The sequence below is a fragment of the Eupeodes corollae genome, chromosome 1 (assembly GCF_945859685.1).
Source record: "Eupeodes corollae chromosome 1, idEupCoro1.1, whole genome shotgun sequence".
In the NCBI taxonomy this organism is placed as follows: domain Eukaryota; kingdom Metazoa; phylum Arthropoda; class Insecta; order Diptera; family Syrphidae; genus Eupeodes; species Eupeodes corollae.
This window is the reverse complement of record NC_079147.1, coordinates 130831047-130858665: the sequence shown is the minus strand read 5'-3', so window position 1 is coordinate 130858665 and position 27619 is coordinate 130831047. Positions and strand designations below refer to the sequence as shown.

Below are 27619 nucleotides of genomic sequence, written 5' to 3'. Positions count from 1 at the left end.
CAAAATATTACCAATAATATTTTGCATATTATGAAATAGTTTGCTTTCGAAATCTATTGTTGTTAACGAGATTTTTAGTCGAAAACCAATTTTTACCAATGTTAATGGTATGTCTTAAGTTTTTATTTTGTATACATATAAATGAATACAAATCTGATTTTTCTAAGCTAACTACCTTCCATAAAATTATTTTACCATTTCTTTTTCGAAAAATGTTACTGGTGACAATAATTTTTTTTTCAGTTTTTTTGGTTTATAAAAGAAACGTTTATTTATTTTTTTTTTTCAAAATTATATTAGTTTAGTAACACGTCACATTTTATAATATAAAATTTAATTAAAATAGCTTACGTTATAGGTTCGTGAGATATTTTTTTAAATTGCTATGGAAAAAATATCCACTTTTGTTTGAGTCCTTTCTGCATATGGACCACAAAAAAGTTCCCCGAAACGTAAGGACATACGTGCGAACGAACGTACGTACACTCTCACGCACACATCTATCTAAAAACATTTAAAAGGCCTTGGAATGTCGAAAAATGTCAAAATTTTCAATTCGAGAAAGCAGACCTAATACAATAACTTCCTATAAGAATTTGAGAAAAGTAAAAATTTGATCGACTTGAAATATCTCTCTTTCTAGTAACGCTAGCGACTTCAGTTAAATTTTATATATAATTTATGATATGATACCAAAATGGTAAAAATCAGAGACGGTTTTTAAGAATTCAAAAAACTAAAAAAAGTGTCATCTAGAATTTTGTTCGAAAATAATTGTAGTTGTAATAACGTTTTTGACACCTGGTAAAATTTTCAATAAATCCAATTGACTGTTTTATTAACAAAACAAAAATCCTAGAGAAATGCTATTAAAAGTAAGTACAAATTGAATTTCTTGGCGTAAATTGAAGATATTGCTTTCGAACTAGTTTTATCTTTAAAATTATATTGCTTTAGCGGGCACGACTGGGAAGTTGTCACTGTGTGTCTGATCCTTGTCTATTTGTATCTATGCAGTCAAATTGACTTTAAATCAATTGACTCCAAGCAGCCTTAACTAATGGCTTATTTGAAGTCCCTTAAACACTTGAGTCGCTCTCAAGTGTCTTATTTAAAATAATAAGCAACGTCTTCGAATAAATGTGTCATTTTCATTAGCTTAATAGTTTTCCACGTTAAGGCTGTTCTTTCAAGATTATTTAAATGTATACATAAAATGCCATTCATAATTGAAAACTTGAAAAGCGCTTTCCCTCCGATTTTTTTTTCTCTTTATATTTGAAAGTTACCAGAAAAGCTTTTCTGGGAAATTTCGTTTTTCGAGTTGGATAAAACATATTACACGAAAAACCTGTTCCATATCTTTCGGTTGAATAGAGAAAGGAAAAGAAGAGAAAAACAAAACGCTATCCATTTTTATCTTTATAAAAATACCAAAACTGTATGATTAAAAATGAACTTGTTAATATTTGTAAGCTCAACATAAGTGTGTGCAGAATAGTTGTAACTTCTATAAAAAAAAAACTACGGTGTTAAATTTGTCTCACCTTTCAATGAAAATTCAATCGAAAATAAATGCTAATAACTAGGTATAGGCAACAAAAATTAGTTCATCCTAAAAATCTTACCCCAAAAGACACAACCAAATCCTTTCAACAGTTAAATGTACTTAATAAAGATACGCAGCAGCTCTATTCTTGATACATTAATCTTTTAAATAAGAGTTTATTGTGCATTATTTTAAAGTTATCATATCCTAAGGATCTTTCAATCAGGTGAGTTGAATTGTCACTTATATTCCCGTAAATATGAGTATAAGTTAAATGCTCCTTCTTTTCAATTCTTCTTGTTTTCAATTCTAATACATGCATTCATACAAATTGTTCGCTATCATTACAAAAAGTAAAATTATTAGTTAATTTTGGCTTAAGCTTGCAAATATGCCCCTAATTGCATTACGAAAAATCAAATTAATTGAGGACACGCATTTAAATATGTCCTTTACCGAAAGTACCCAATAAAATGAATGCGCACTAGCTTATTGTGTAATAATCTTGAAGACAAATTGAAGTTTTATCCTCAAAAAGAACTTATACGTATAAATCATTTCTGATACGTTATAAGAATGAAGGTGATATTTATTATTTTTGGAGGTTCATTCCGTCTAAATACTTTTGGTTTATGGACATCGAAGATAACATACGAGTATTTCTTTAAATTATCGATTTGTCCACTAAAATGTTTGTTTGTTCTTCAGCAGGAGATGAACAATATAAGTACATATTATGTTTGTCACCAACATAATATGAATACGTGTATTTTTTATTTTCCTAGCTCCCAAAATAATTACCAAGGCAATATGGTTTGTGAAATAAAAGATGAAAATATAATATTTCTTAAAAATGTTATTGAAAACCTTAAAAGATAAATAAATTTCAAGTATATAAAAGCTTGTGATTTCCAGAATTCATTTTGAAGGAACAAATTAACTAAAACATGAAAAATTCCCTTTGTTGGCTATATTTTCTTCCAGACGTTATAGAATGGAATTTAAAGTGTTTAAACCAATGGCGGATCCTGGGGGAGGGTCGTAGGGTTTATGACCTCCCCTGGGAGGTTATTTTTTTAATGTTCGTAGGAGTTCCTTGAATTCAGAACTATACCCTATACACAAAAATTTGAATTTGCCCAAATTCATCAACTTTTAACAAATGTACCTACGATTCAGAAAGGATCATTTAAGCCTTTAAGTTTATACAGTTTATTTGTATAAGCTAAGGTTTCATGTACAGATTTTTTAGTAATTTAACGATATTCACCAAAAAAGTGTTTCGCATGTCATAAACAACACAAATCTTTGTAATAATCTTAACCCTTCTTTACATCACTATAAAAATCGGTACAATCGTGTCATAGAATCCATTTGTACCCCAGAATATTTTCGATACATTTTTTCATATTTATGCTATGTATATAATTCAGTTTTAATTTTTCAAATCATTCATAAATGAATGATTTTCAAACATTTATTCGATAAGTAAAGTTGAAATTTGAACAAAATATTAATGTTTCAGGTCATTCAAAAATATATCCCTAACCTTATTTGATTACAAAACTAGCATTAAATGCCATAGTGCAAAATTCGATAGGAATTTTCCGTTTGTCCTGTAAACAAAGTGCAACTCTTTCTACTCCTCAATTGAGTTCTTAAGATGTTAAGTAGGTGCACTTATGCGTATAAAAATTGTATAACTTCTTTATATTTGGTAAAACAAGTGGTTAGTAATAGTAAAGCTCTGATCAAACAACAGGAGTTGGCCGTGGATATGATGTGGTGATGTCATTGATGTCATCATATTTCAATACCGAGCGCATCGATTTCTTATTCACATCCGTGACATTGGCCTTGAAGTTGCTCGAAAAAATCACATTCCTGGGAAAAATCCGCAAATACAAAAGATACGTGCCAAAACAGTTTGTAGAGAAATTTGTTTTTAAATTTATAAAATGGTTGTATTATTAACTATATGTAGCAACACTAGCAGCTGTCATAATTTTTCGACATTTTAACGCACCAAAGATAACGGTAAGCTCATTAAACTGGCGGTGGACCTGATGGTGCGGGAAATGAATTAAATTTCACAGCCTGCAACGCAAAACGAAATAAGAAAACTATTTTGGATGCCCTTCGCATTAGGCAGAGAAGTCTTGCGAACAGTCCCCGAGAGACTTTTTTGCAAAAGGTGTAGATATCACCTTTATGCAAGTGTTAAAGATACATACACCAGAACGGCCTGTGATTGATATGAAGGATATTTTTGCCATAGCTACACAAATACCATATGCATCACTACGTATGTACATTGTTACTTCATACTTTTTTATGTTAGATATTCTATAATAGGTTTCAAATTGACTTAATTCCAGGTTTATGTATTATTTCCAGAAAAAAGTTGTGTAAAAGGTCAGTGATCATCAAACACACACAAAGTTCCCATAGAAATAAAATTAAAAACAAAAAAATTACGAGTTTTCAAACATGCAACGAGCGAAGAACACAAGATGTCCAAAAATAACTATATTTTTTGAACAAAAAGCTGTAAACATATTTAATTGTTTAACAAAAACAACTGAATAAAATGCTGTTATAAAAAATGCTCTGCTAGGGAACACTAATGGGATTAATAGTCATATATGTATATTATTTGATTTTTTGACCTTATTTGCTTTTTGCTCACTTTTTATTCCTGCTATGAACAATTGCATTTTTTTGCATTTAACTCACCCAAAACCCCTATACACTTTTGTATGTTAGATCTTAAAGAAGGCATGTTTAGAAAACTGTTGCAATCTTGGAATGGTTTCAAATGCAGTATATCGTCGAAATTAAACAGTCACACCATGTCTGTGTGCTTAATGAATCTTTTTTATAATGAACAGGCACTCAAAAGGTTGTTAATGCCCTTAGCACGTTTAAAGTTTAAACACAATTAGAGCTTTAGGAATATAGGGTAGGATTAAATATGAGATACCGTTGGATATTGTCCTTAACGTTTTCAATATCAAAATGAGAAGGAAAAACACAGATGGGTAAAGCATTGCACATTTTCGATGTGTGATTTGAAAAAGAATCTTTTTACTTGACAATACATCCGAAATTGAGCTCAAGGGTAAACTCATGAGTATTTTTGGTAGTATTGTTTAAATGGAACTGGTTTATTAGAAAGAAAATTGTTTGTAAAAATAAAGATACAACAACGGAACGAAATGGCTTTGTTCATGTGATATTAATGATTTGGTTATATTTGACCGCCTCTCATTTTCAAAGCTCTTTTTTGATTCTAACTAAAAGGCTTAAAATTGTTTTATTGACAACAACCCAAATACACTAGTTATATTCAAATTTTCGACGAAGGAAAGCTTTGTAAATTACAGCCAGATCATAAGGAGTGAACAATTTCTTGCACCGTCGCATCGGGGAAATCCTAAGCACCTTGAGGCTTTTTTGACAATGTCGAATATATGATCATTCCATAAGAGGTGATCGGATTGATCGCATTTTCGATGCTGTCGAATCGGAATTTAATGTGCTTATCAAACGCTATCATTGAAGTTCCTCATCTAAAGGACAAGGATGTGAGTCTAGAAACATATATGAAAAGATGAGGATACTTTCGTTAGCGAAACAGTTTAAAAGATTTGAAGTGAGAGACAAGAGATCGTGTATAAATATAAGGAAGAAAGGCTTAGAGAGTTGGGTTTTGGAGGAAAAACCTGTGGACGATTATATATATCCTCTCAAATGCAGATGTCATTTGAACATGAAGGAAGAGTATATATTTTTGTAAATATCAGACTTAAAACCATCCGATACAACTTGTGTTGAACGGTTAAAAAAGAAGTTCTTAATCTAACAAAAAAGAGATTTGTTAAAATTGTAAGCAATCATCTTGCTAGCCCACAAAAATATGAGAAAAATAAAAAAGAAGACTAGCCGAACACAACAACATCATGAGAAAAGTGATTAATTCAACCGCTTGCCACAAATTCCACTGTAAAGCGACTAAACCAACAACGGTTTGAAGGATAATACAAAAATGAAATACTATCCAGAAAAAAAAAAACTTATAAATAAACCTGTATTAAGGCAAGTTCACCAGCAGCATTCGATAAATTTTCCAAGAGAAAATATTGCTTGGATCTTTCGGACGAAATCTTGTCTATCATTGAATATCCCAATTGTCAGTTGTAATAAATGGAGCTAAAACCTAATAGGGCACAATCGACTTGGAGTTGTTGTGCACAGTAATTTCCGTTTAAAAAAATAGATCGCCATTGCTGCCTGTGCTAAACTTTTAAAACGTTAAGATTATTCATCATATTGGTTCTATAAAACGTTACTTATTAAATGTAAATGTTTATTACTTTTAAAACGATAATACCTTTTATTTTTGTACCTTTTTGCAAAGCTAAAAAATAAAGCCAACTCTTAAAAAAAAGAATCAGTTTTGTTTGATATGATTTTTTTTTAATTAATACTATTTTAAAGTTCGATGTTAAAAATTACTTTCAATTTGATAGATTTGAACTATTAATACTTTGCAAAATACTTCCGAAAATTGAAACTTTTTAACTGTGAAAAAGTTGCATTTTTATGAAAATAAAATTATAAAATATTAGCAGACAATAAAAACAAAAATCATTCGTAAACAGGATGAGTAAGAAACCGACTAAAAGTAGGTGGTTTTGAAAATATCAATCAAACAAAAGCGCAATTATCTTGTACGAATTTGTTACACTGTTCGATCCTCGAGTTATGTTTAAAGCTGATAATTTAGCAGATAATTTGTGTGTGTTAAGAACTTTGAGGACTCTTGCTACAGTACGAATACAAAAGAAGATTGGTACTATAAAATCATTTACGCTCTCAAGTACAGGCCGAGTTTTAACACTCTTTTTGAGCGTGAATTGTGGCGAATTCCTCATCAAAGAGATAAGTTCTCTCTTAAGGGCTAAAAAATTAGATGCTATTGATAATTAGCGTAGCAACCGTGGAAGAAGGAGAATTGTTCATGTTTTACAAATAACATTTACTAACATCATTTGTATTGTAAATTTTACCTGTAACCTCTACTGCCTTTTGATACATACCATGAGCGAAGACAAGTTGGATTTAAAAATGCGGTTTCGTCGTTTTCAACCTACAAAAATCCTACATTTATATTTCCAGGGTCAACACAACAACGTCAAAAATTTGTTGTTAATGTTTGTGTTAGTTCTTATAGTCCATTCGAAATTTGTAATCTCGAAGCCTTTCTCTTTAGATCTTGGAATAATAAAACTAACATTTGTTTATTACAGCATTTAAAAATACAGTCTGAAGGGCGTATCGTAAACTTCGTTTAAAGTCAATTGCTAATGAGGTGGCATCGTTTATATTGATTTCGCTTATTAAGTTTGAATAAATATTAGTACATACTTGTTGATTTATTTGTTTTTAAAACACATATGAATGTATAAACCTAAAAACATACAATTGTGTAAACAAAATGAACTCTGAAAACTGAATTTCGAAATAAAATAATGCTTTTTGATTCAATTTCGAAATTCAAATTTTCGAAAATAAATCAATTAAAATAGTGTGATTTTTGTTGGCAAGCGACGACCTCTTACTTCTTTTTAAGTACTCCTAGCCACATTTTGTTTAAAATCTTTTATTATCTACTGATAAAGAATTTTAATGGTTTGGACTTTTTCTATCGTATACTTTTTATTTAAAAAGGAAATATCTGATATCATTAGATCTACAGTCCCTGGCCATATTATTAGACGCAATTTAGATGTTATGCAAAATCTATTCTTCAGTTATTTTAATGAGGGGTGCAATCGGCTAAGGTGATTGTTGATAAATGACAATCAAAATGATCGAATTTGATCTACATAAGGTGATAGTCAAATTGATACCTAAAAAGCTATCACAAAAAAATGTGATAGTCGTTTTCAAACAAATTTGTTTATTCCGAATAGAGCTACCAGACGCTTACACAAACGACTATAAAATTTTCTTAGTTCACTTTGTTTCTATTAAAAAACACATTCCTGTGACCGACAAAGCTTACGACATTCGAAAAAAAGCAAGAAAAGTAAGAACTTTATTCAAAATCAGCCAATTTGAAACTTTTATTTAGATATTTTCTAAGAATCAATTCAAAATTTCACGATGAATTTTGACAATTTGAATCTGAAATTGTTCAATCGAATTGTTATTGAGTTGAATTGAATTGAGTTGAATCATCTTACACAGAAGGAATGAAAATGATAGTCAATTTGAATATCAAAAAATTGATAGTCAACAATCACCTTAGCCGATTGCACACCAGGGCTGGAATCGGCTAAGGTGATTGTTAACTATCAATTTTTTGATAGTCAAATTGACTATCATTTTCATTCCGTCTGCGTAAAATGATTCAACTCAATTCAATTCGATTGAACAATTTCAGATTCAAATTGTCAAAATTCGTTGTTGCCTTGGTGATATTTTAAATTGATTCTTATAAAATATCTAAATAAAAGTTTCAAATTGGCTGATTTTGAATAAAATTCTTACTTTTCTTGCTTTTTTTAACGTCGTAAGCTTTGTCGGTCACAGGAATGTATTTTTTAAAAGAAACAAAGTGAACTAAGAAAATTTTCCAGTCGTTTGTGTAAGCGTCTGGTAGCTCTATTCGGAATAAACAAATTTGTTTGAAAACGACTATCACATTTTTTTGTGATAGCTTTTTAGGTATCAATTTGACTATCACCTTATGTAGATCAAATTCGATTATTTTGATTGTCATTTATCAACAATCACCTTAGCCGATTCCACCCCAGGTTTTTGAATATTGTAATGCATTTAAATTATTTTGTAGGCAGAATATAAACTACTTCCTAGAAATAAAGCAACAGATTTAGAGATTTCTTTTTTTAAATTAATATTTTCAGTTTTGTTGTTGTTGTTGTTTTGTATTTTTTTTTTTCAATATTTTGTTGAACCTCCGTTTGCTTTAATAAGATTCTTAATTCAACGCATGGTTTGACTGTTTAATGCATTTGTGCGTGGTGATTCCACACGTGAATTACTGTTTCAATAAGAGACCGCATCTTTAGCTACTTTCCTCTTCATCAGCTCGCACATGTTTTCAATTGGGTTCACATCAGCGCTGTTTCCATCCAGTCAGAGGATGTTTTCATCCCTCAAATATGTTTTTTATAAACCGGGTTGTATGGCATGGAGTTCGATCTCGCATACAAATATAACCAAACATCCATTCTTGAACGTTAAAAATATTGCGTATAATCTATTATTTACAAAAATTCTGCAGTGCGTCTAATAATATGCCAGGGACTGTATATCCTCAGAATCATCCTCTCATCGATGTTCGCCTGCAATTCATCTTAAACGCGCCAAGCACATACAAAAATCAGTACTCTTAAACTTAATGAGTTCTGTGTATATTCATTATATTTACCATTGAATAATTACAAAATAATTGTAATTATTTAATGTATTTACCTAACGGGAATATCCTCAACAAAAACGGTATTTTTTTCACATTGTAAAGGGGTTAAGAATACACTAATTATGATTAAATATTTTGCAATTGAAACACTGTTTAGTCTTATGGAAAAAGTAAGAGAACTTCTGAAAGCTCATGATGTTGATCTAATTCCGTGACTACTAATTCTTCTGCCTGAATTTGTACTACAAAAACAAAATTATTAGTTATAATATAAATATTTTTAAAATATTTTTTGCTTATAAAACATTATGTTTCTGCTATAAATTAAACAAACATTTTTCTAAGTTGTCCAATTGTTTTTTCGGCTTCTTTTAACAATTATAAATTATATTACACTTAAGTAAGTGAAAAACATTTTATCTCAACCAAATTGAGTCAAAAATTGTTTCCTTATTTAATAAATTATGTTTTTAAGATGTACAATGCACATACATAGATGTAACTAAGCTCATATTTAATTTTTTTTTATCAATTTTGTTTCTTTTTCTGTACAGACAAATATAGTTATACTTTCGTTCAAAAAATCACCTTTTTCTAAGATAGCACTATTTTTGAAATCGGCTCGGAATATATCAGATAAAAATATAAAAGTATACGCTTCTACGACAGTTCTTCAAATATTATCAAAATCCACCAAACAACCTCCAGCAACACAATGAAGAAACGTGACACTGATTTATGACTCTTGAAAAGAAAGACCTCTGGTCGATACAATGTTTCCAAACGATGCGTGCCTGAACTAAGCATAACATCACCATCCGGAATCAAAAATGTCGAACGAACCAGTAGTACCTTTCCAACGACCTATCCAACTAGTCCTTTATTGGTTGATAGTAAGCCATTAGAAGATTTCATAAACTGTCCTTCCACAACACCTACATCAGCATTTGTTCAAGCCGATGCACTACGAACACCACAAACGTCATCAACAGCAACTTGTTTAGATACAATAATAGACACACCAACAGTAGTATCCACTTCCATTAACTACAGTCACAATTCCAGCACAACTCGTAGCTGGCCAGTCATATATAGAAATCCCCAACATTATGAATATGAGGCTCTATTTGCACTCAACAATAATAAAAACATTAATAACTTCAAAAATTCAATTATTTTCGCAAGTGCTGAGGATTTAACTGAAGAAAATTCTCTGTGTTATTCTCAACCCAACAATTGTAACAAACGTCCAAATACTTTCGATACAGCTAACGTTGCGGAGACGATACGACGAGGTAGTATACTATTATTCAACAGTAGTGGCAAAATAATGCCAACCATTACCCAACATGTAGAAAGTCCAACATCCATGGCTAGTGCGATAGATATAGGTACAGGCAACTGTTGTGATGTGCATTGTTGCAATGGCCCACCACCTATCTTGTTCCTATTTTTAACACTTTTAATGACAACTAGTGCAACAGCCATGCTCTGTGCAGCAATAATGACCGATCATTGGGAGCATGTAAGATGGGATCGAGAAAGTCTTGATCGTTTATCAAACCACACAGGACTTATTCTGGATTGGGTATTGGACGAAAAAGTGGCGATATTGCCTCCAAAAGGTGAGTTATATTTTTAATCACAGCACAAGATTAGGCATAATGCCCTCATTTACTTCTGTAGATCCCAGGAATAAACGCGATGCCATATTTCTTGTTCCAATGCACGGAGGAATTTGGACGCTTTGTATAGATTTACCAATTCAAGAAATGCATCTCTTGAAAAAACATAGAAAGTTTCCTAAAACAGCAGTTCCCTGTGTTAACTATTTAGCTGGTTCGATAGACAATCCTCGTAGTGAGGAGACACAAAACGATTGGCAACATAGTGAGTTCCAGACATCATTGCAACCCCATTTGAGTAAGCATGCGTTACTTTTTTTTACTTTATACTCGTACGTATTTTTATTCTTATTATAAGCTTTTTACTGCCTCAAATATTTTAATTAAATAGGTTAATTTACAAACTAATTGCTAATGCTTTAAAAAAAAAAATTGTAGATTCAAAAATTACGGCAATTTAACATTTATTACCAAAATTACATATACAGTTAGGTGCTGCATTTCAATTTCACTCGAAATAAAATTGAAACCGAATCAAAATATATATTGGATTTCTAATAAACTCAATTCGAAGTGAATTTCCATTTCCAACATTTCGATTTTTGTGATTTTCAAGTGATTTGAAGGGTACTAGATTAAGTTGGTGTGATTTGAAATTGACAAAACGGAAATTGTTTAAAAATAGTAATATTTTCACTTAGAGGAAATAAAACTTAACTTCTTGGCACCTGATTCGCGAGAGCTGCATCTTCTACTATGTAGTTGAGGCAACGGACAAAAAATTTGAAATGATTTTTCAGCACGCCAAATGTCTTTTTCACACCACTTCGAGTAAAATAATTTTCCTTTAAAAACTAAAACATTAAAAAACTAAGCTTCGACACAGTTTTTCCCAAAAGATATTTCGGAAACTGCTTATCTCAAAGAGCCACAAATCTGCAGCAACGCAATAAAAAACATATGTCTCTATTTTTGGCTTCGTTGTACCAATTTTGTACCTATTTGTGATAGATCTTCATCCACGCCCTGTTGGTCCCTTCTTTACTCGTCTTCATTTCGTTGTCGTCTTTGTCAAAAAGTTATGACATTTTATAGGAAGTAAAAAGAGTTACTGCTCTCTTTTTTGGGGTTTCTTTTAGCAGATGCAGATACATGTAAATTCACGTTCATTCCTCTGTGTTTATCAAAATTATTTTCATATTCTTTAATATTGTTAATTGTTAAAGTATTGTCAGAATACTATGTCAGCTAAGTCTCCAATTGAAAAATTATTAGTTCCTCTTTTGGTTTAGTTTTTGGTCATTCAAATACATATCCTATGACTCGATTATTCTCTGTTTGTTTGCTTATTTGTAGCTGCTGGTTAATTTTTAACCTCCTAATTATTTCCCTAAGTTTTTCTGCTATGGCTTTTCTTTTCCTTTCATCCATTGAACCGCATTTAAATTTAAGTATATTTTCTTTTAAACTTTAAAGTCCTCGTTTTATGTCTTTGATTCAAAGTTTTTTTTGTAATTCTTACTGAGCCTCACCTGAGTTTAGTATGTTATGAGAGATATCAATGGGTATAAATTTTGATTTGTTTGTTTTGTCACCGTATTTTTCAATGTATCGAATATTGGTTCGATATGTCACTGTAATTGTCAACTATGTTTTTATATCCGTATTTAGTTATTTTTTACAAGTTTTCACTATTTATGTTTCCAATGTTTTGTTTTCAGCTTTGGTTATGGCAAGAAGTGTTAGAAATACTAATATTAAAAGAATTTTCATTTTTGTTGTAAGAAATTACTATCACTGCGGGAATTATGTACATATTTTTGTTAACAAGATTATTTTTATTTTTAAATTCTATACGATTTTTTCTTTATAGTTATTAAGTTGTTAATCGATTGGACAGTATCTAAAAACTGGTTCAAGTTTACTCCTGTCAGCTGTGAGATTGCGATTTCCGAATGAAAAAGTGTCTTCGATTCTCGAGAAAGCTTTTGAGGATTTGTTAAGCTTGGATATAGTTTCTTCTTTACTCTGGTGTATTTTTAATAGCGCTGTGAATATATGTATTGTAAAGTCTAGAGGATTAAGCCTTCTTGATTTCATAGTATGGTTAGTTTCATTTCATAATAGTGTTCCAAATTTGTGTTTTAAAGCTCGGGTTTCTTTGGGTGACACAGTATTTCAGTAATACGTTTTCTAAAGTAATGTGAAACACATTAGGGAGATATCAAACTTGATCTTTCTAGCTTTTTTATTTTGTATTGCATACAATTCAGCTTTTAGCTAATAATTAAAATACAAATAAGCTTTATTAATTAAATGTCTCCTTTTTTATTGTGGCATGTGTTTTTTGTATTTCACCTTTTTATACGCATGGAAATTCAGGTATTTACTTGGAAAATTTTCAGTAAAAGCATTCACTGCATTTTATGCAATAATATCGATATTCGGCCTTGGATAATTGTTTACACACAATAAACTTTTAGTACTAATTGCCATTCAAAATCTTCGCATTACGTAAATAAAGACCCGCATCGGGAAAAAAAGCTACTCAGCCAATGATTTATGAAGCCAGAATTTAAACAACTTCGACCCCATAACAATTCTTTACATAGGAATGATTCCATTATTTTATAATATAAATTAAATACCTTTTTTTATTTCTTCTATTTTTAGAGATCCTTTTGAATTAATAAAAATACTAAAAATATTTTATGAATAACTTTATTATTTTTTTTACGAAAATATAATTTATTTTCAGGGATGCAAAATTTATCAATTTCCTGTTCGTTAGTGTGTCTGATTATTTTGGGAAGTGCAGCATTGGTAGGAGCTTTTGGTGTTTGTCAACGCCAGATAAGCGCAATTTTAATAACAGGAGTTATGTATCTCTTAGCTGGTGAGTAAATACGAAAACCTTTATAAAAATTAATGTAAACATTTTTAAAACTAAGATATGTAAGTGTGCCTTATTAACGAACCGACGAAAAAGGTTAGTGTTTTTTTTTCAAATTTAAGTTAAAACTGGTTCTAAGGACATTATTCGCAATTTTTCATAGAATTAAATAATTTTTAAGTCTAAGCCTTCATTTTTTCTCGAAATATTCTAATACAACATCAGTCTTTTGCAATTTTTCGTAGTATTTTGTATAGATTTATTTTATATTAAAAAAAAACTGATTGATGTTTTTTTTCATAATTAAACTAAATGTTGGAAACAATGGCTCAAAATTTTTAAGAAAAGGGTTTAACAATTTCTAAAGTCTTAAAAGTGACAGTTAGTGAAGAAACAAAGCAACCACACTTAAACAAACCTATTATGTAATTGGACAGTTGGTTCGGTATTACACAGCGCATGTATTTAATGCGCTTTAATGGTCATTTTGTATTCCATTTGTTCATATTTTTCGAAAACGAAAAAATAAAGTTACGAAAATGTTCTTTTAACATACGTACTCACTTGGCTAAATAGAAACAACGGTTAACTCGTTTAAGCAACTTTGTGTTTAAAATAACTTTATTAAAAATATAAACTCTTGATCTGAATTGGACTTAGGGAACTGAGAGAATTATCTACCTATTACACAAGTCGTAAGAATTCTCAAAATCGAACCTTAATACAACTGTTTTAAAATTCTTTTCTGCATCTCTTAGAACAAAATTTATTCGAAGTGGAAGCCAGCATCCAAAGAACAAAAATATATACTTTAATTAAATAATAGATGAAATATTTTGCCATAGAATTGATTGATTAATAATTTATGTGATTACCTGTTGAGACGTGAGGTAAAGGTTAGTGTGATCAGTCTCAGTCGATCTTTGTCTTTTGTATCGGAAATAGCTACTCAGCTCAAGGACTTTTAACAGTAGTTGTATCAAGTTCCGTAAATGAAGTCCTTCAAAACACCAATATTAGAAAACGGCTGTGGTACTTGTTTCAAGTAATTTTAGTTTGTTCTGCAATACTTTTAAGTAGTTTTTCAAGTACTTTTTAAGTATTTTCTGGGTACTGTGATATTCGGAAGTACATTTTCAAGTCTTTTGGATGAATGGAAAACAACTTTTGTTTAGCATGTCCCTAAAAAAAGGCGAATACTGATTCGGCTCTAATTACCGTCCAATAGCACTCAAGTTCCTTCTTTCCGAAGTCATGGAAACGCTGATTAATTATAAGCTAAAGAAATATCTCGAAAGAAAGAAAGCCTCTAAATGATCTGCAGTAGTACTTTTCGTAGAAAGAAAAAAACATCTGCAGCTTCACAGCTCAGGCATTTCGAGGAGTTCAGGATCGCCATCAACACACGCCGATTGTACAACACTATTAAGCAAATGGTATCTAGTTATAGAACCATCAAGCAGACTCTTAAAAAAAGCAAAGGAAACCTAATTACTAAAGCACAGGGAGTTGTAGACATGTTTGATGAGCACTTTCAGCAGCTTAAAGTGAAGAACAATGACACCATTCAATGACAAACCAATATTAAGAGGTTAACAAAGGCATTAAAAACCTTAACAACAACAATTTTGCCGACTCGGATTTCCTACCTGGGGAACTTTTCAAACTTGGAAATGATATCGTGGGAGCATGCATCAGCTCATCAACTAGGCGTGTGAAGAGAAAGTATGATAACAAGTCAAACAGCTCAATATGCTCTCACAATGTATTAAGCTTTCAGCTTAAGGGTTAAAATAAAGAGTGATGGAAAACCAGTTTCCAAATAATACCTATATTTTGGGGTGTTATTGATCATCAACTGTAGAGCAGTCGGTGACTCCGCAAGAATGTCATCGGCATACATATTCGCTTTGATTCGTTTGTTATCAAACTTCACTCCAAAATTGACATACTCAACAAAATCATTTAAAAAAAGTGCAAATAAGAAGGTGATTAGATTACAGCTTTGTCTTACTCCTTGGTTCACTTCAATCGTCTCTGATTTTTCTTTCGCATCATAAATGTATGCTATGGTGTTTTAGTACAGTTTTTCAATGATGTTGACAAAATTAGTTGGCACTCATAGGTTAAAAAGCTTGTATAGTGAAGCGTTGTTATTGATAGAATTAAAAGCTGCTTTAAAATCTACAAAGAAAGGGTACAATGGTCGAGTTTCCACTGCGCAAGTGACAAAAGATAATATAGCTAAGTTTGTTTTCATCTTGCACCCAGCTGTTCAGTCTTTCGTAAAGAACGATCGTGAATGTTTTTAAGGCTGCATTCAGAAACGATATTCCTTAATAATTTGTAGGGTCTTATACATCACCCTTCATGTGGATTGGCATTATAATGGTTTCAAAGACGTGATCGGGGAAGGTTGCAAATTTCAGCACTATGTAAAGCGCTTCTGTTAATTTGAACTTTAACAAAATTGTGGTATTTACAAAAAAAAAATAGCTGGTGTACCATTTGATCCAGCGGCCTTGCCAAATTTTTTTTTGTTTTTTTTTTTAAGAACACAACTCACTTCATATTCAGTAATACTCAAGTAATCAAGTATCAAGTTTCGCAATCCAAGTTAATGGTCGTGCATAACTCCAAGATATTTGTGTTGAAGAATTTAAAAGTGAAGCAAATGATACCTTAACGCAATGACACTTCTGCTACTACTTTTAGTTTACTTACTTACTTTACTTTACTTTTGAATTTCTGCTAAATTTTCTTCATACTCCTTTTTTTCCTTACATGTATTTTTGTAAAGTTTGTTAATATACAATTAATCTCACCTTACACTTGGAATTTCATACCTTGTCAGGAGATTAAGAAGAGCTAATGATCTTTTCCTTAATTGTTCACACAAAAAGTCATACCACTATTTTTTTTTAGTTAACTTGCTCGTATATTTATTAACCTCGTTGTTTCCCATATAATTCGTTCAAGCTTCCAGATTGGAACAAATTTAAAAGAACTCCTGGTTTCACAATGAGTTAGCAAGTTATCCATAGCGTTTTGGTAGGTGTATGTTGCCGATGATTTCCATCTAAGCATGAAATTATCAGCCAGATTATGAGTAGCACATTCGAGCTGGGAATTTTTATAATAATTTGCAATTTTCAGGAATATTGGACAGTGATCCGAATATGTTATATCACCAACAGCAAAATCTTTTACAAAAGAGCATTACTCCCCTCCAATCAGACCATAATCAATTACCAGGCTTTCCATCATTCAATCGAACGTAAGTTCGCTTTTTTATCGCCTTATTCGGTTCCATATACACATATATACTCGTTACAGGAATCAACGACTTCTTTTCCTTCAGTATTCATTTTAAATCTTTACTTTTTCGATTTTGACATCCAAAAGTGTTTTTTTGATTCCAGGTCTCCACTTCTTGCATTTAAGTCCCCAACGATAATAATACGAGTATTATGTGATTGAGCATACAAAATCATAAAATACTCCATATTCTTGTTGCCAGTTGTTGCAATTTATGTAAATTGGTATTATATACAGTGTTTTGTTCATATGTCTCATTACTATGCAACCAATGTTTTCCTCTATTTTCAAACTTTAACAGAATGTTGTTTTTATTGCCATACGTGTTCCAAATTAAATTTCAACAAATATTTAAAAAAAATTCCGGGTAAAATGTTTTGTTATTAAGGCCGCCAACATCGTAAGTATTTTATATTACTAGAAACTCGTTCCTCCATGCCACCTCTCCGCTATTCAAAAAGTGCCGTTTAGCAGTACTAAAAGATTCTAAGCACTGTTGATATTTGTTCTGAACCTTGAGTCTGTCATCTATTGCTTTCTTGTTTTAGATAAATAAATAACTGCATATTTTTTAAAAACAACAATTTGTTCCACTTTTCAGACCGACAGAATCTTCCCAAGTGTAAGAACATCCATCTACCCACAACGTATTCTCTTTCAGAACAACTTTGCATTTGTTTTCTCGCGTTTTATCATTTTTCTAACGTGTAGAAGATGACCTCTTCTAGTTCTGTTGTTCCCCGGATAATTTTTTTTAAACTGAGATCTTTATGGCTGAAACACATACACGCTTCAGCTTCGGCTTCGTCTGCGTTACGTTAGGCCTGCTTCGAGGTTGCTTTGAATGACATTTCTATTATTTCATCCCTCCAAAGAGCAAATATTTTGTTTGTTGACATTTTTTTACAGCTGATGAGCTGTCAGACAAAGCAAATGTTCAGATAATTATTTAACTAGAGCTTCCGTTTGGAGTCACATTACGTTACATTACGTTCTTTTCCTTACGATTGTCAAACGAAACGTGAGGTCGAAGCTTCCAAATAGCATGCATTGAATTCCTATGGCTGAACTCGTAAACGTCAGGCGAAGCCGAAGCTGAAGCGTGTTTGTGATTCAGCCATTATGTTTTTAAATTTTCCTGCGTTTTATTAATGTAGTGTATAGTGTTTCTTTCGTTTTAAGTTTGGCAATAAAGTTTTTTAATTTTGTATTCCATGATTTTGCTTCTTTTTTTGTTTTATTTTTCGACAGATTAGAACAAACTTTTTCCACTTTAACTTTTTGATCAACCTTTTCTTTGGATTCAAGACGGAAGATCAAATTTTGTTCATTGGATTGCATTTGCATTCGTTACATTTAATTTTCTAATACACCTAGCTTCGCCTGGAGAGAAAGCACTACTCCTTTTAGCACGTCATTTTCAGATTTAAGGCTATTATGTCTCATTAGTATTCGAATCTAGTCTTGTAAATCTAACAATTTGCTGCTTTGCAATTCCATTTTTTGTTTGCTTAAATTAATTTTTCAACAATTGTCATATTTTCTAAACAGGTGCTAATACTTTATATATATTGTTTGAGCTGTGGTTTCGTTTATGATTTCATTATAAAGGGTTTTTGAACTGACGCTGGTAGATTTTGGCGCCCAGTAGCTACCATTTTGTTTTTGTGACACCTGTTAAATCTTGTTTATTATTCAGTTTTGTATGCCAAATAATTATGGCAACTTACACGATTGAATAGCACGTTCAAATGGTAAAGCTTAATGATCGAAATGAGTGTTCGTTAACGCACACGTTGATCGCATTGTGCCCATTTTACGGTAGACGTGGGGGCCCTTCACAATGTTTGGTGGCCAAACTCGAAACGACCGGTTCAGTAAACAGCCAACACCCGTACGTTTAAGGAACACAAGATCGGACGAGAACATTGCCGCGGTCCGTATACAGCAGAACACGAGACAATCTATTCGGCGCCGTGCACAACAACTCGGCCTTTCGCAAACTTCAACTTGGTGAACTGAACCAAGAGCTTGAAGTTCATAGACCATAGGTAACGCCGCGGCCGCCGTTTGTTCACTAACTCGGCATCAAATCGTTTGAAAGAGGACCCCAATTTAGCCTGAAAATCTTCTTAATTTCCGAGGCGCTATTTTTGGATGAATGGCTGTGTTAACAAGCAAAGTTGCCATATAGGGGACGACATCAAAACACGCGAGGCTCACCAGGTGATAATGCATCCTCAAAAAGTTACCGTTTGGTGTCGATTTTGGGCCAGCGAAGTAATTCCTCCTTACTTTTTTTGAAAACGACGTTAATGACGAGGTTACCGTAAACAGTGAGGGCTACGTAACGATGATAACTAATATCTTATGGCAGAAATTAAAACATATGGACCTAGACGACATGTGGTTCTTGCAGGACGACGCTACGTGCTACACAGCAAACGCCACGATTGATATTTTGCATAAACGATTTGATGGTAAGGTTATCTCTGGCACTGGTGATGTGAATTGGCAACATTTGAATGATATCATATTCCACACTTAATGGGATACTTGTGCCTTTCAAATAAAAAATAATTTTGGTAATACCTCACACACAGCTTGTTTTATTCCATTTCAACATCTATACTCGCCCTTATTGAAAAACCCTTTATTATCTTTGAGACGACCAACGAAAAATTTTGCTTGACTTTAAAGCCTAGTACATACTTCCTCGTGAAGTGAACGTTCGCCAGTGGAGAAAGTGAACTTTTGACATTGCTCACTGGTACACACTTGTGAGTACACGTTGTGAACATGCACAAACCAAATGTCAAAGCTTCACCAACAGTTCCCGTACATTTTGCACGTGAATTGCCCGTGAACGAAAACTCTCCACTTTGTTCTCCACTCAGCTTCACGAGCAAGTTCACTGGTGAACCAAAAACTGAAATTTGTATGGGTTCCCGAGATGGATCACAAGTATGTACTAGGCTTAAAGCCTAGTACATACTTCCTCGTGAAGTGAACGTTCGCCAGTGGAGAAAGTGAACTTTTGACATTGCTCACTGGTACACACTTGTGAGTACACGTTGTGAACATTTGGATTCAGCTTCACCAACAGTTCCCGTACATTTTGCACGTGAATTGCCCGTGAACGAAAACTCTCCACTTTGTTCTCCACTCAGCTTCACGAGCAAGTTCACGGGTGAACCAAAAACTGAAATTTGTATGGGTTCACGAGATGGTTCACAAGTATGTACTAGGCTTAAAGCCTAGTACATACTTCCTCGTGAAGTGAACGTTCGCCAGTGGAGAAAGTGAACTTTTGACATTGCTCACTGGTACACACTTGTGAGTACACGTTGTGAACATGAACAAACCAAATGTCAAAGCTTCACCAACAGTTCCCGTACATTTTGCACGTGAATTGCCCGTGAACGAAAACTCTCCACTTTGTTCTCCACTCAGCTTCACGAGCAAGTTCACGGGTGAACCAAAAACTGAAATTTGTATGGGTTCACGAGATGGTTCACAAGTATGTACTAGGCTTAAAAGCGAACTAGGTTTTAGTGTTGTGCAATTTTTTAAAATCAGAAGTTGCACATAATTTACGACTTTAAATTTAATATTTCAAAACAAAAAAATACAAAAAAGCTGAGAATCAATAATATTTTCTTATTCTTTCTCTCTTTTGCAGCCCTTTTCGCACTCTTCACGCTTATGATTATTCATTTTAAACGCCAACAAGGACGACCGATGGCTGACAGTGACTTCGATGGAACAGTCGATGGTGTGGTTGCCGCCCGGGGTGTTGCGAGGGTGGCCCAAAGACTATTAAGAGCAAGAATATTTGTCACATCATGGAGTTTAGATTTGGGATGGGGGGGAGTTGTTTTATGTTCTATAACATCGGTTTTATGGATTCTTTTATCAAAAATAATGCGTTTCAGTCCGTTTTCTACTCTAATGGTTTAGTTAAGATTTTTTTTAATTTCAACTTTTATTTAGAAGTACCTTTGTTCAATACATTCGGTTGAAAAGTTGAAGTCTTAAGGTTGTCCCAAGTTCTCAATAACTCGATATTAAAGTTGATGAAAACTATTTTGGAATTTGATAGCTACAAACAGGCACATATTTACCATTTTTTTAAAGTTCTTGCCTACTGATATGGTATGTTCTAATTTCAATTACGATTAGCATGAAATTGGTTGGAATTGAGGGAAATAATAATTTTTTGTTTGCAAACTGAACCAAAAAAAAAAGTGTTAATCATCGAATCCATCTCACAGGTATCGTCCAGTTTAGTTGAAATGGAGGATGGATAAGAAATTTATAAAAACAGAAACCGAAATACATATTTATGTTATGTTTTAAGTTGCCGGGCCCCTTCTTTTGACTTTAAAAATTTTCAAAATAAAATAAATTTGAAATTAACGTTAAATCAAAGAAGGAAATGGAAACAATTTAATATAACTTTCTTTCAAAAGTTTAGAGCTGCCCAGTTTTTTACTTAATATGTATTAACAACAATGTACGCCAATAATAATCAGAGGCCCAGATCGACAAGCTTATGACTGATGAATTGGATTGGATTCATTGCGAAAGCATGAATGATTTTATATTTTCGGGCCCCAAAAAATAACTAGAAATAGGTATGTATGTACATATGTATGCTAATGATGGAATATATTAAAAAAAACACTCTCCTCTTTGCTTTCAAATGTACGGGCTCCTAGAAAAGCCCAGGCTCGGGGTTTCCCCCTTCCCTGCAGCAATGCACTTTCTTGTATTTCAAAATTAAATTGAACATTTGACAAAATAAATTAAAACATAAAACTAACAAATCGAACAAAATTATGAAAAAATACGCCCTGTATCCTGTAAAGTAAACTTCAAAGTGTTTCATAGAACTTGTAAAGCGAAAGACTTTTCACATAGTGCATAGATGCAACACTGTGACATTAGGACTTAAAGATATTCCTTTGACTATTGAAATGTAATTTATTTTCAAAAAATCGAAAAATCATTTCCGATATCGAAATCAATCCTAAGTTTCACACCTGTTTGGTCACTGTTTTTAACTTCGTTTTTTTTTTACAACAGTTTTCAAAAGAAACCTTCAAATTCCATTTAAGTTCGGCGCGATGTCGATGGATTAAAAAACTTCTACAAAATAGAACAATTGAAATGAATCAACGTGTTAACCCTTACATTGAAATTTCATGTCCTTTGGTAAGTTCGTCACAATGAATAACAAAAAAATATTCCATGTTCATTGTCTTCTTAACTTCTTCATTTTCAAAACGATTCATATATCTTTTACATTGGTTTTCGAAAACTTTTCAAAACAAACTCTTTGCAAAATTATTTTTGGGATGTCTGATAACAACATATCAGGAACTTTTTGTTTTGAATGTCCTGTTTTACATTTTGCAAATTAAATCCAAATGAAATAAAAACTGTTGAATAGGGGTTAGTTATTAGATTATGGTCTTAGTTACAGTTACGATACTATAACAAACTGTAGGTTTCTTAACGATACCAAATTTTTCGCAAAGACCAACCTCAAAGAATTAAAAAACTTCGAAATTTGACATTTACGATATCTACTACGGCAATTGTACTTTTTTAACGTTTTTTGAGATTGGGAGAGTTTTCTTAAATCCAACAAGTATGAATCTGGGTTTCCAGTTTTTCTTTGAAGCCGTACAAAAATGTTTTACTTTCCAATGCTTTTTTGGTTATGTACTTATTCGATAGACATAGGTACATGTATATTGCTAGCCTTAAAATTGTTCCTATTCAACAAATTGATTTGTCTATATTATAAGCCAATGTTTATTAGACAAAAAAACTATTTTAATATATAAATAAACTTCAATTGTAATAAAGAACAACAAACTAAGTATGGTCAATAAACCAAAAAAAAAAAAGGAAATAGGAAATAGGTAGAAAAATATGCGCTAGTACCTAAGTGATAATTAATATGAGCTTTTTATTTTATTTAAGCAAATTTAAAACTAAGTCAAAATATTTTTATAATGCTTTTATTGCAACTTATTTTACTTTTCACACATGTAAAATAAAAAAGAAAGATGTATTAAATTATTGAAAGCCTTACTTTGAGTAAAATGTTCTCAAGAAAAAATAAATAGCAATGTGTATTAATTTAAATAGGTAATTATTCAATTTCAATTAAATTATATTTTTATTCATTTTCTTCAATGGAAATCTTTTTAAAAATATGCCCGACTTTTTGCGCAGAACGTAAATGTATAACATAAATAATACATTTATCAAATGAAAGCTTATACTAAGCTGAATATGGCCTAGAATTTTTTCAAAATCGGTTTAGCAGATTTAGAAATGTTTAAGCTATCATATTCGATTAGTAAGAACTAGAAGATGAATTGTATTTATTTTTCATTTAAGTCAACAGGTCTTTTAGTTTATTTTTATTTCCAAGCTTTAAAATTTTGCAAAACTTTAAGCCAGAAAAGTTTAAAGATAAAATTATCTTGTCCATAACCAAACTTTCGGTCGCGGTGACTTTGAAAAGTCGAACAAACATAATAGACACACATGTAAAAGGCAATCTGAAATGTTACCTAAGTGCTTGTTTTAGCTGTAGATCGTAAATATTGTAAGGTCGAGTTCAACACCCGAATAGATCTATGCATGTAATTTCTATTTCGTTGCACTTTGACAGCTGACAACTTTTGTCACTGAAATTTAGTTTGTTCTTTTTTCAGAACCTGTGTGTAGCAGCAGTGCCTTCTCCTTTGTAGTTTTGTTTTAAATAAAAAAAAGAAATATAGATAAATAAATTAAAAAAGTGTTAGTAAACTTACATATGTGTGTTTATTGTTTACAACAACACCCGGGGTTTTAAAATACATAACGTTTTGCAAATTTTTAGGTCGCACTTCATGACATGGCTTACAGAACCAAGTTTGGGCAAAACAGTTTAGACGTCGCACGTTACGGCAAGAAAATCTTATATGCGATATTAGGGACACTGTTCCATATATAATTGATACGGTTTACGTTGTCTTCTTTTTTAGGACGGGATAAAAAAAATCATCTCCAGTCGCTTTGGAAAGCGTATTAGGTTATCTCATAAGCACATGGATGAATGGATAGATTCTTTTTTTGTTTTTATTAAAATAAATAAGATGACACCCTTTCATGACAAGAATTACTCTTGGAAGATTTGTCAATTTCTCGCAAGAGGCAGTACCCGTGAAAAAAATTAGGTATTATATAGGCAGGGATTGAACCCAAGACCCCTTGCATGACAGACCAATGCACTAAGCATCACGATACGGGTACTACATTCCATATCTGACAACATTACTCGCACACAGGAATGGTTGAGTGTTGTAAGTCACTAGGCCCTGGTTCTTCATGAACTGTTGTGCCACCTTATTTATTTATTTATAAGATGGCACCACAATCCGTAGAGGAGAAGAACCTAGTGACTTACAACTCTCAACCATTCCTGTGTTCAAGTCATTTCAGGGATGAGGTTATTAACCGATTCCAAACGGCTAAATTGAGAACTTTTCATGACAAGAATTACTCTTGGAGGATTTATCACTTCCTCGCAAGAGACAGTACCTGTGAATACAACTTTAAGTGACACAGGGGGTATTGAACACAAGACCTTTATCATGATCGTCCTATGTACTTTTTTAAGTCGTTGATATTAATTAATTCTTAAAGCTAGACAAAAATTCATAAAACTTGCCTAACTCACCATAGCTTAAGTTGAACTATAATACATACTTAAAACTAATCCCTTTTGGCCATAAGATCTATTCAATTTAATTAAATTTTATTTTCATTTATTTTTTATTTTATTGGAAAATAAAAAAAAACCATGGGTACTTTTATTTCTTATTAACATTGTCCAATAATTATTGTTTAAGAATCAGGACAAAGCAAATGTGCCGTCCGTTTGAGAGATCTTTTCAGATTTAAAAAAGAATAAAACTAAAAATATGTATACATACAATATAAAAATTAGTATTAATAATATAAAACGGGTATACGTTGCAAAATAAATCAAATATACAATATTAGTGAATGAAACATCAAAATATCGGCACACATAGTGATGGGCTCGGTATATACTCAGATTGATATTACTAAATAGGGGGATCTTTTGGGTATTTATGGCTATAGTCTATGACATTTCAATAAGTGTATTTAAATGTTGTTTTAGAAAGGTTTTATAAAGATACAAAAATATGTTCCATGCAGATAAAGGGTGTTCTTTTTTTTCTTTGATTGTTGATTTTCTTCTATTAACATGCTCAGATCTTTACTTGGAAATAAAATAACATGTTGTTATGGTACTGAAACTAAAGGTACACATAAATGAAACCATTACGTGGCGCTGTAGTCAATCTATTTTATTTTTTAACAATACATACTTGTTTTAATTTTAAACATATATATTGGGTTTGCTTTTCTTACCTAAAAAGACATTTTACAGAATATTGAATTTCCATCGGAAATAAGTTATATTTCATTATCAAAATAAAGACAAAATTGGTTTTAATTGAAACAAATGTTCGTTGACCCAGTAGTCTAAACTTGTTATTTGTTCATAAATTCGATTGAATAAATGAATCTTCAAAAACTTAAAAGGTGCTTCGTACAAATAAGGTAAACATAAAATGCTTTTTTATTTCCACTTTTTATTGAGACCCTTTAACGACTTTTTGATCTTGTACTCATTTTTATTGCTCGCTCTAAAATTGTTCCTATTCAAACAAATGATTTGTCTATCTTATGTGTAAGCCAATGTTAATAAAGCAAAAAAGACACTATTTTAATATAAAAATAAACTGCTATTGTAATAAAGAACAACATTCATAGATTGTTAAATAAAAAAAAAACAAAAGGAATAATATGCATTAGTACCTAAGTGATATTTAATATGAGCTTTTTATTTTATTTAAACAAATTTTAAACTAAGTCATAATATTTTTATACGCTATTAAAGAAAAAATATTTTTTCTTGCAACGAAGTTAATAATGATGCAATGCTTTTATTGCAACTTATTCAATTTTTCACACATGTAAAATAAAAAAAGATGTATTTGAATATTAAAAAAAAAAAATATTTTCAACTAAAAGCCTTGCCTTGAGTAAAATGTTCTCATGAAAGAATAAATAGCAATGTATATTCTTTTTAAGATCAAATTAAATATGTATTCATTTAATTCAAACAAAATTATTTGTTTTATTCACAAGTTAAACGGAAAATTGTAAAAAAGAAATGTACACAAAACATACAGATACCATAACTAAGCAATGGTCCAAACTTAATATGGTGAAAGATCAGACCATGGCCTAACACACTTGAGCTTTTCTGTTTTTGTCATTGTCATTTTGGTAAAAATTAGTGATCACAAAACAATTTAAATCAAACTTAATTTTTCAATTCAATATTTAAAGTAGAATGCTGACACTAACCTGTATGACTGTTGGTATCTTGTTTCAAAAAGTTTCTTTAGAGACTTATATTCGATACCGACATCTTCCTTAATGCAAATGCATTCACTTGCGCAAAATTTTGAACAAAAGGGTTTACAAATTTACTAGTTAGAAATTTGATACATACTTATCATTTTTCTAGGTTAGGTTAGGTTATAGTGGCTATCCAAGATGAAAACGGACACACTTAGGCCAGTTTAATGGCTCATTGTGATACCACATGAATCTTGAGCTCCTAAGCTCGATGGAACCAGCTTGAGTCCCTTACGAAACGTGAGAGGCTGATTATACCGATATGATTTAGATGGTTTAGATCGTTAAAGAAGAATTCTCCTAGGTAATTCTTGTGTTTTCGACTAGAGCAGGGCATGTACAAAGAAGATGAAGAACCGTTTCTTCCTCTTCCTCGTCCATACAGCTTCTGCAAAAGTCATTTGAGAATACGCCTAGTCTCGTGGCGTGCTTTCCTATTCGACAGTGTCCGATTATGACACCTATTATCGAGCATATATGCGATCTGCTTAGAGAGACCAAGCACCTTGAAGTTTTAAATCCAGTGCTGGCCAGATGTTTTTTGTGACTTGACACGTGGTAATGTTTTTCCATCTAGTGCCTGCCCTCCTCACAGCGTCTTGCATTAGCAACAGTTTACAAGTAGTGATTGGTATGCCAGTACTTGCCAAACGTGGTAACATGGGCTGTACTGTACCATTCCTGGCGAGTTCATCTGCCTTACAGTTACCTGGAATGTCCCTATGGCCCGGCACCCTGCAAAGGTTAATATTAAACTGTTGCGCCATCTCCATTAGAGATGATCGACAGTTATGGACTGTTATAGAGTTTGTAGAGGGTGGAGTCGCGATTGGAGAGGGCATGGGTGCATCGTCACCCTCTGTTAGGAGAGAAGACGACGTCCCAGGTTTACCAACCGCTAGTTCACCTTCGGATATTTTTAGAGGCCCGCTTTCCGCGTTAACCTCATCTTTTTTATAGATTCGAATTTTAATGGATTCGAAGCCATAGTTTACGGAGCCCTCGTTTAGGGCTAGAGGAGCCAAGGATTCTTTATTGAGTACCACAATTGCACTTCTATAAAGACCCTTCACTTCCTCTAGCTTGGCCATCTTCCAGTTATGCGTCGGAAGGGACGGGTTGCTAATTTTGATCATCTCGAGAATGTCCTCGATACCAGCAGGTTCGATCGGTATCCAAATGCGGACTCTAGGTCTGCTAGGAATGTCTTCCACAGCGACAGCCAAGAGCTTCGCACTTGGCCAAACTTCACCTAA

General features: G+C 32.2%; 1 protein-coding gene across 3 annotated transcripts; it reads left to right on the top strand.

Moving 5' to 3' along the window:
- Positions 1–1325: 1325 nt before the first annotated feature.
- Positions 1326–25734, top strand: LOC129941619 (uncharacterized). 3 transcript variants are annotated; one of them, XM_056050310.1, is made up of 6 exons: positions 1326–1775; positions 10188–10297; positions 10358–10627; positions 10689–10925; positions 13386–13523; positions 20521–25734. In XM_056050310.1, exons 3-6 carry the CDS (start codon positions 10372–10374, stop codon positions 20796–20798), a joined length of 909 nt encoding a protein of 302 aa, XP_055906285.1. In that variant the 5' UTR covers positions 1326–1775; positions 10188–10297; positions 10358–10371; the 3' UTR covers positions 20799–25734. The 3 variants fall into 3 exon arrangements, with proteins under 3 accessions (XP_055906285.1, XP_055906276.1, XP_055906293.1); XM_056050301.1 differs by having other exon boundaries at positions 10188–10627; XM_056050318.1 differs by lacking the exons at positions 10188–10297; positions 10358–10627; positions 10689–10925.
- Positions 25735–27619: the final 1885 nt, after the last annotated feature.

Coding starts and splice junctions, on each gene's coding strand:
- LOC129941619 (XM_056050301.1), top strand. CDS start 10,333: ATGCCAACCATTACCCAACATGTAGAAAGTCCAACATCCATGGCTAGT. Junction 10,926..13,385: donor ATCATTGCAACCCCATTTGA/GTAAGCATGCGT, acceptor ATTTATTTTCAG/GGATGCAAAATTTATCAATT. Junction 13,524..20,520: donor AGTTATGTATCTCTTAGCTG/GTGAGTAAATAC, acceptor TCTCTTTTGCAG/CCCTTTTCGCACTCTTCACG.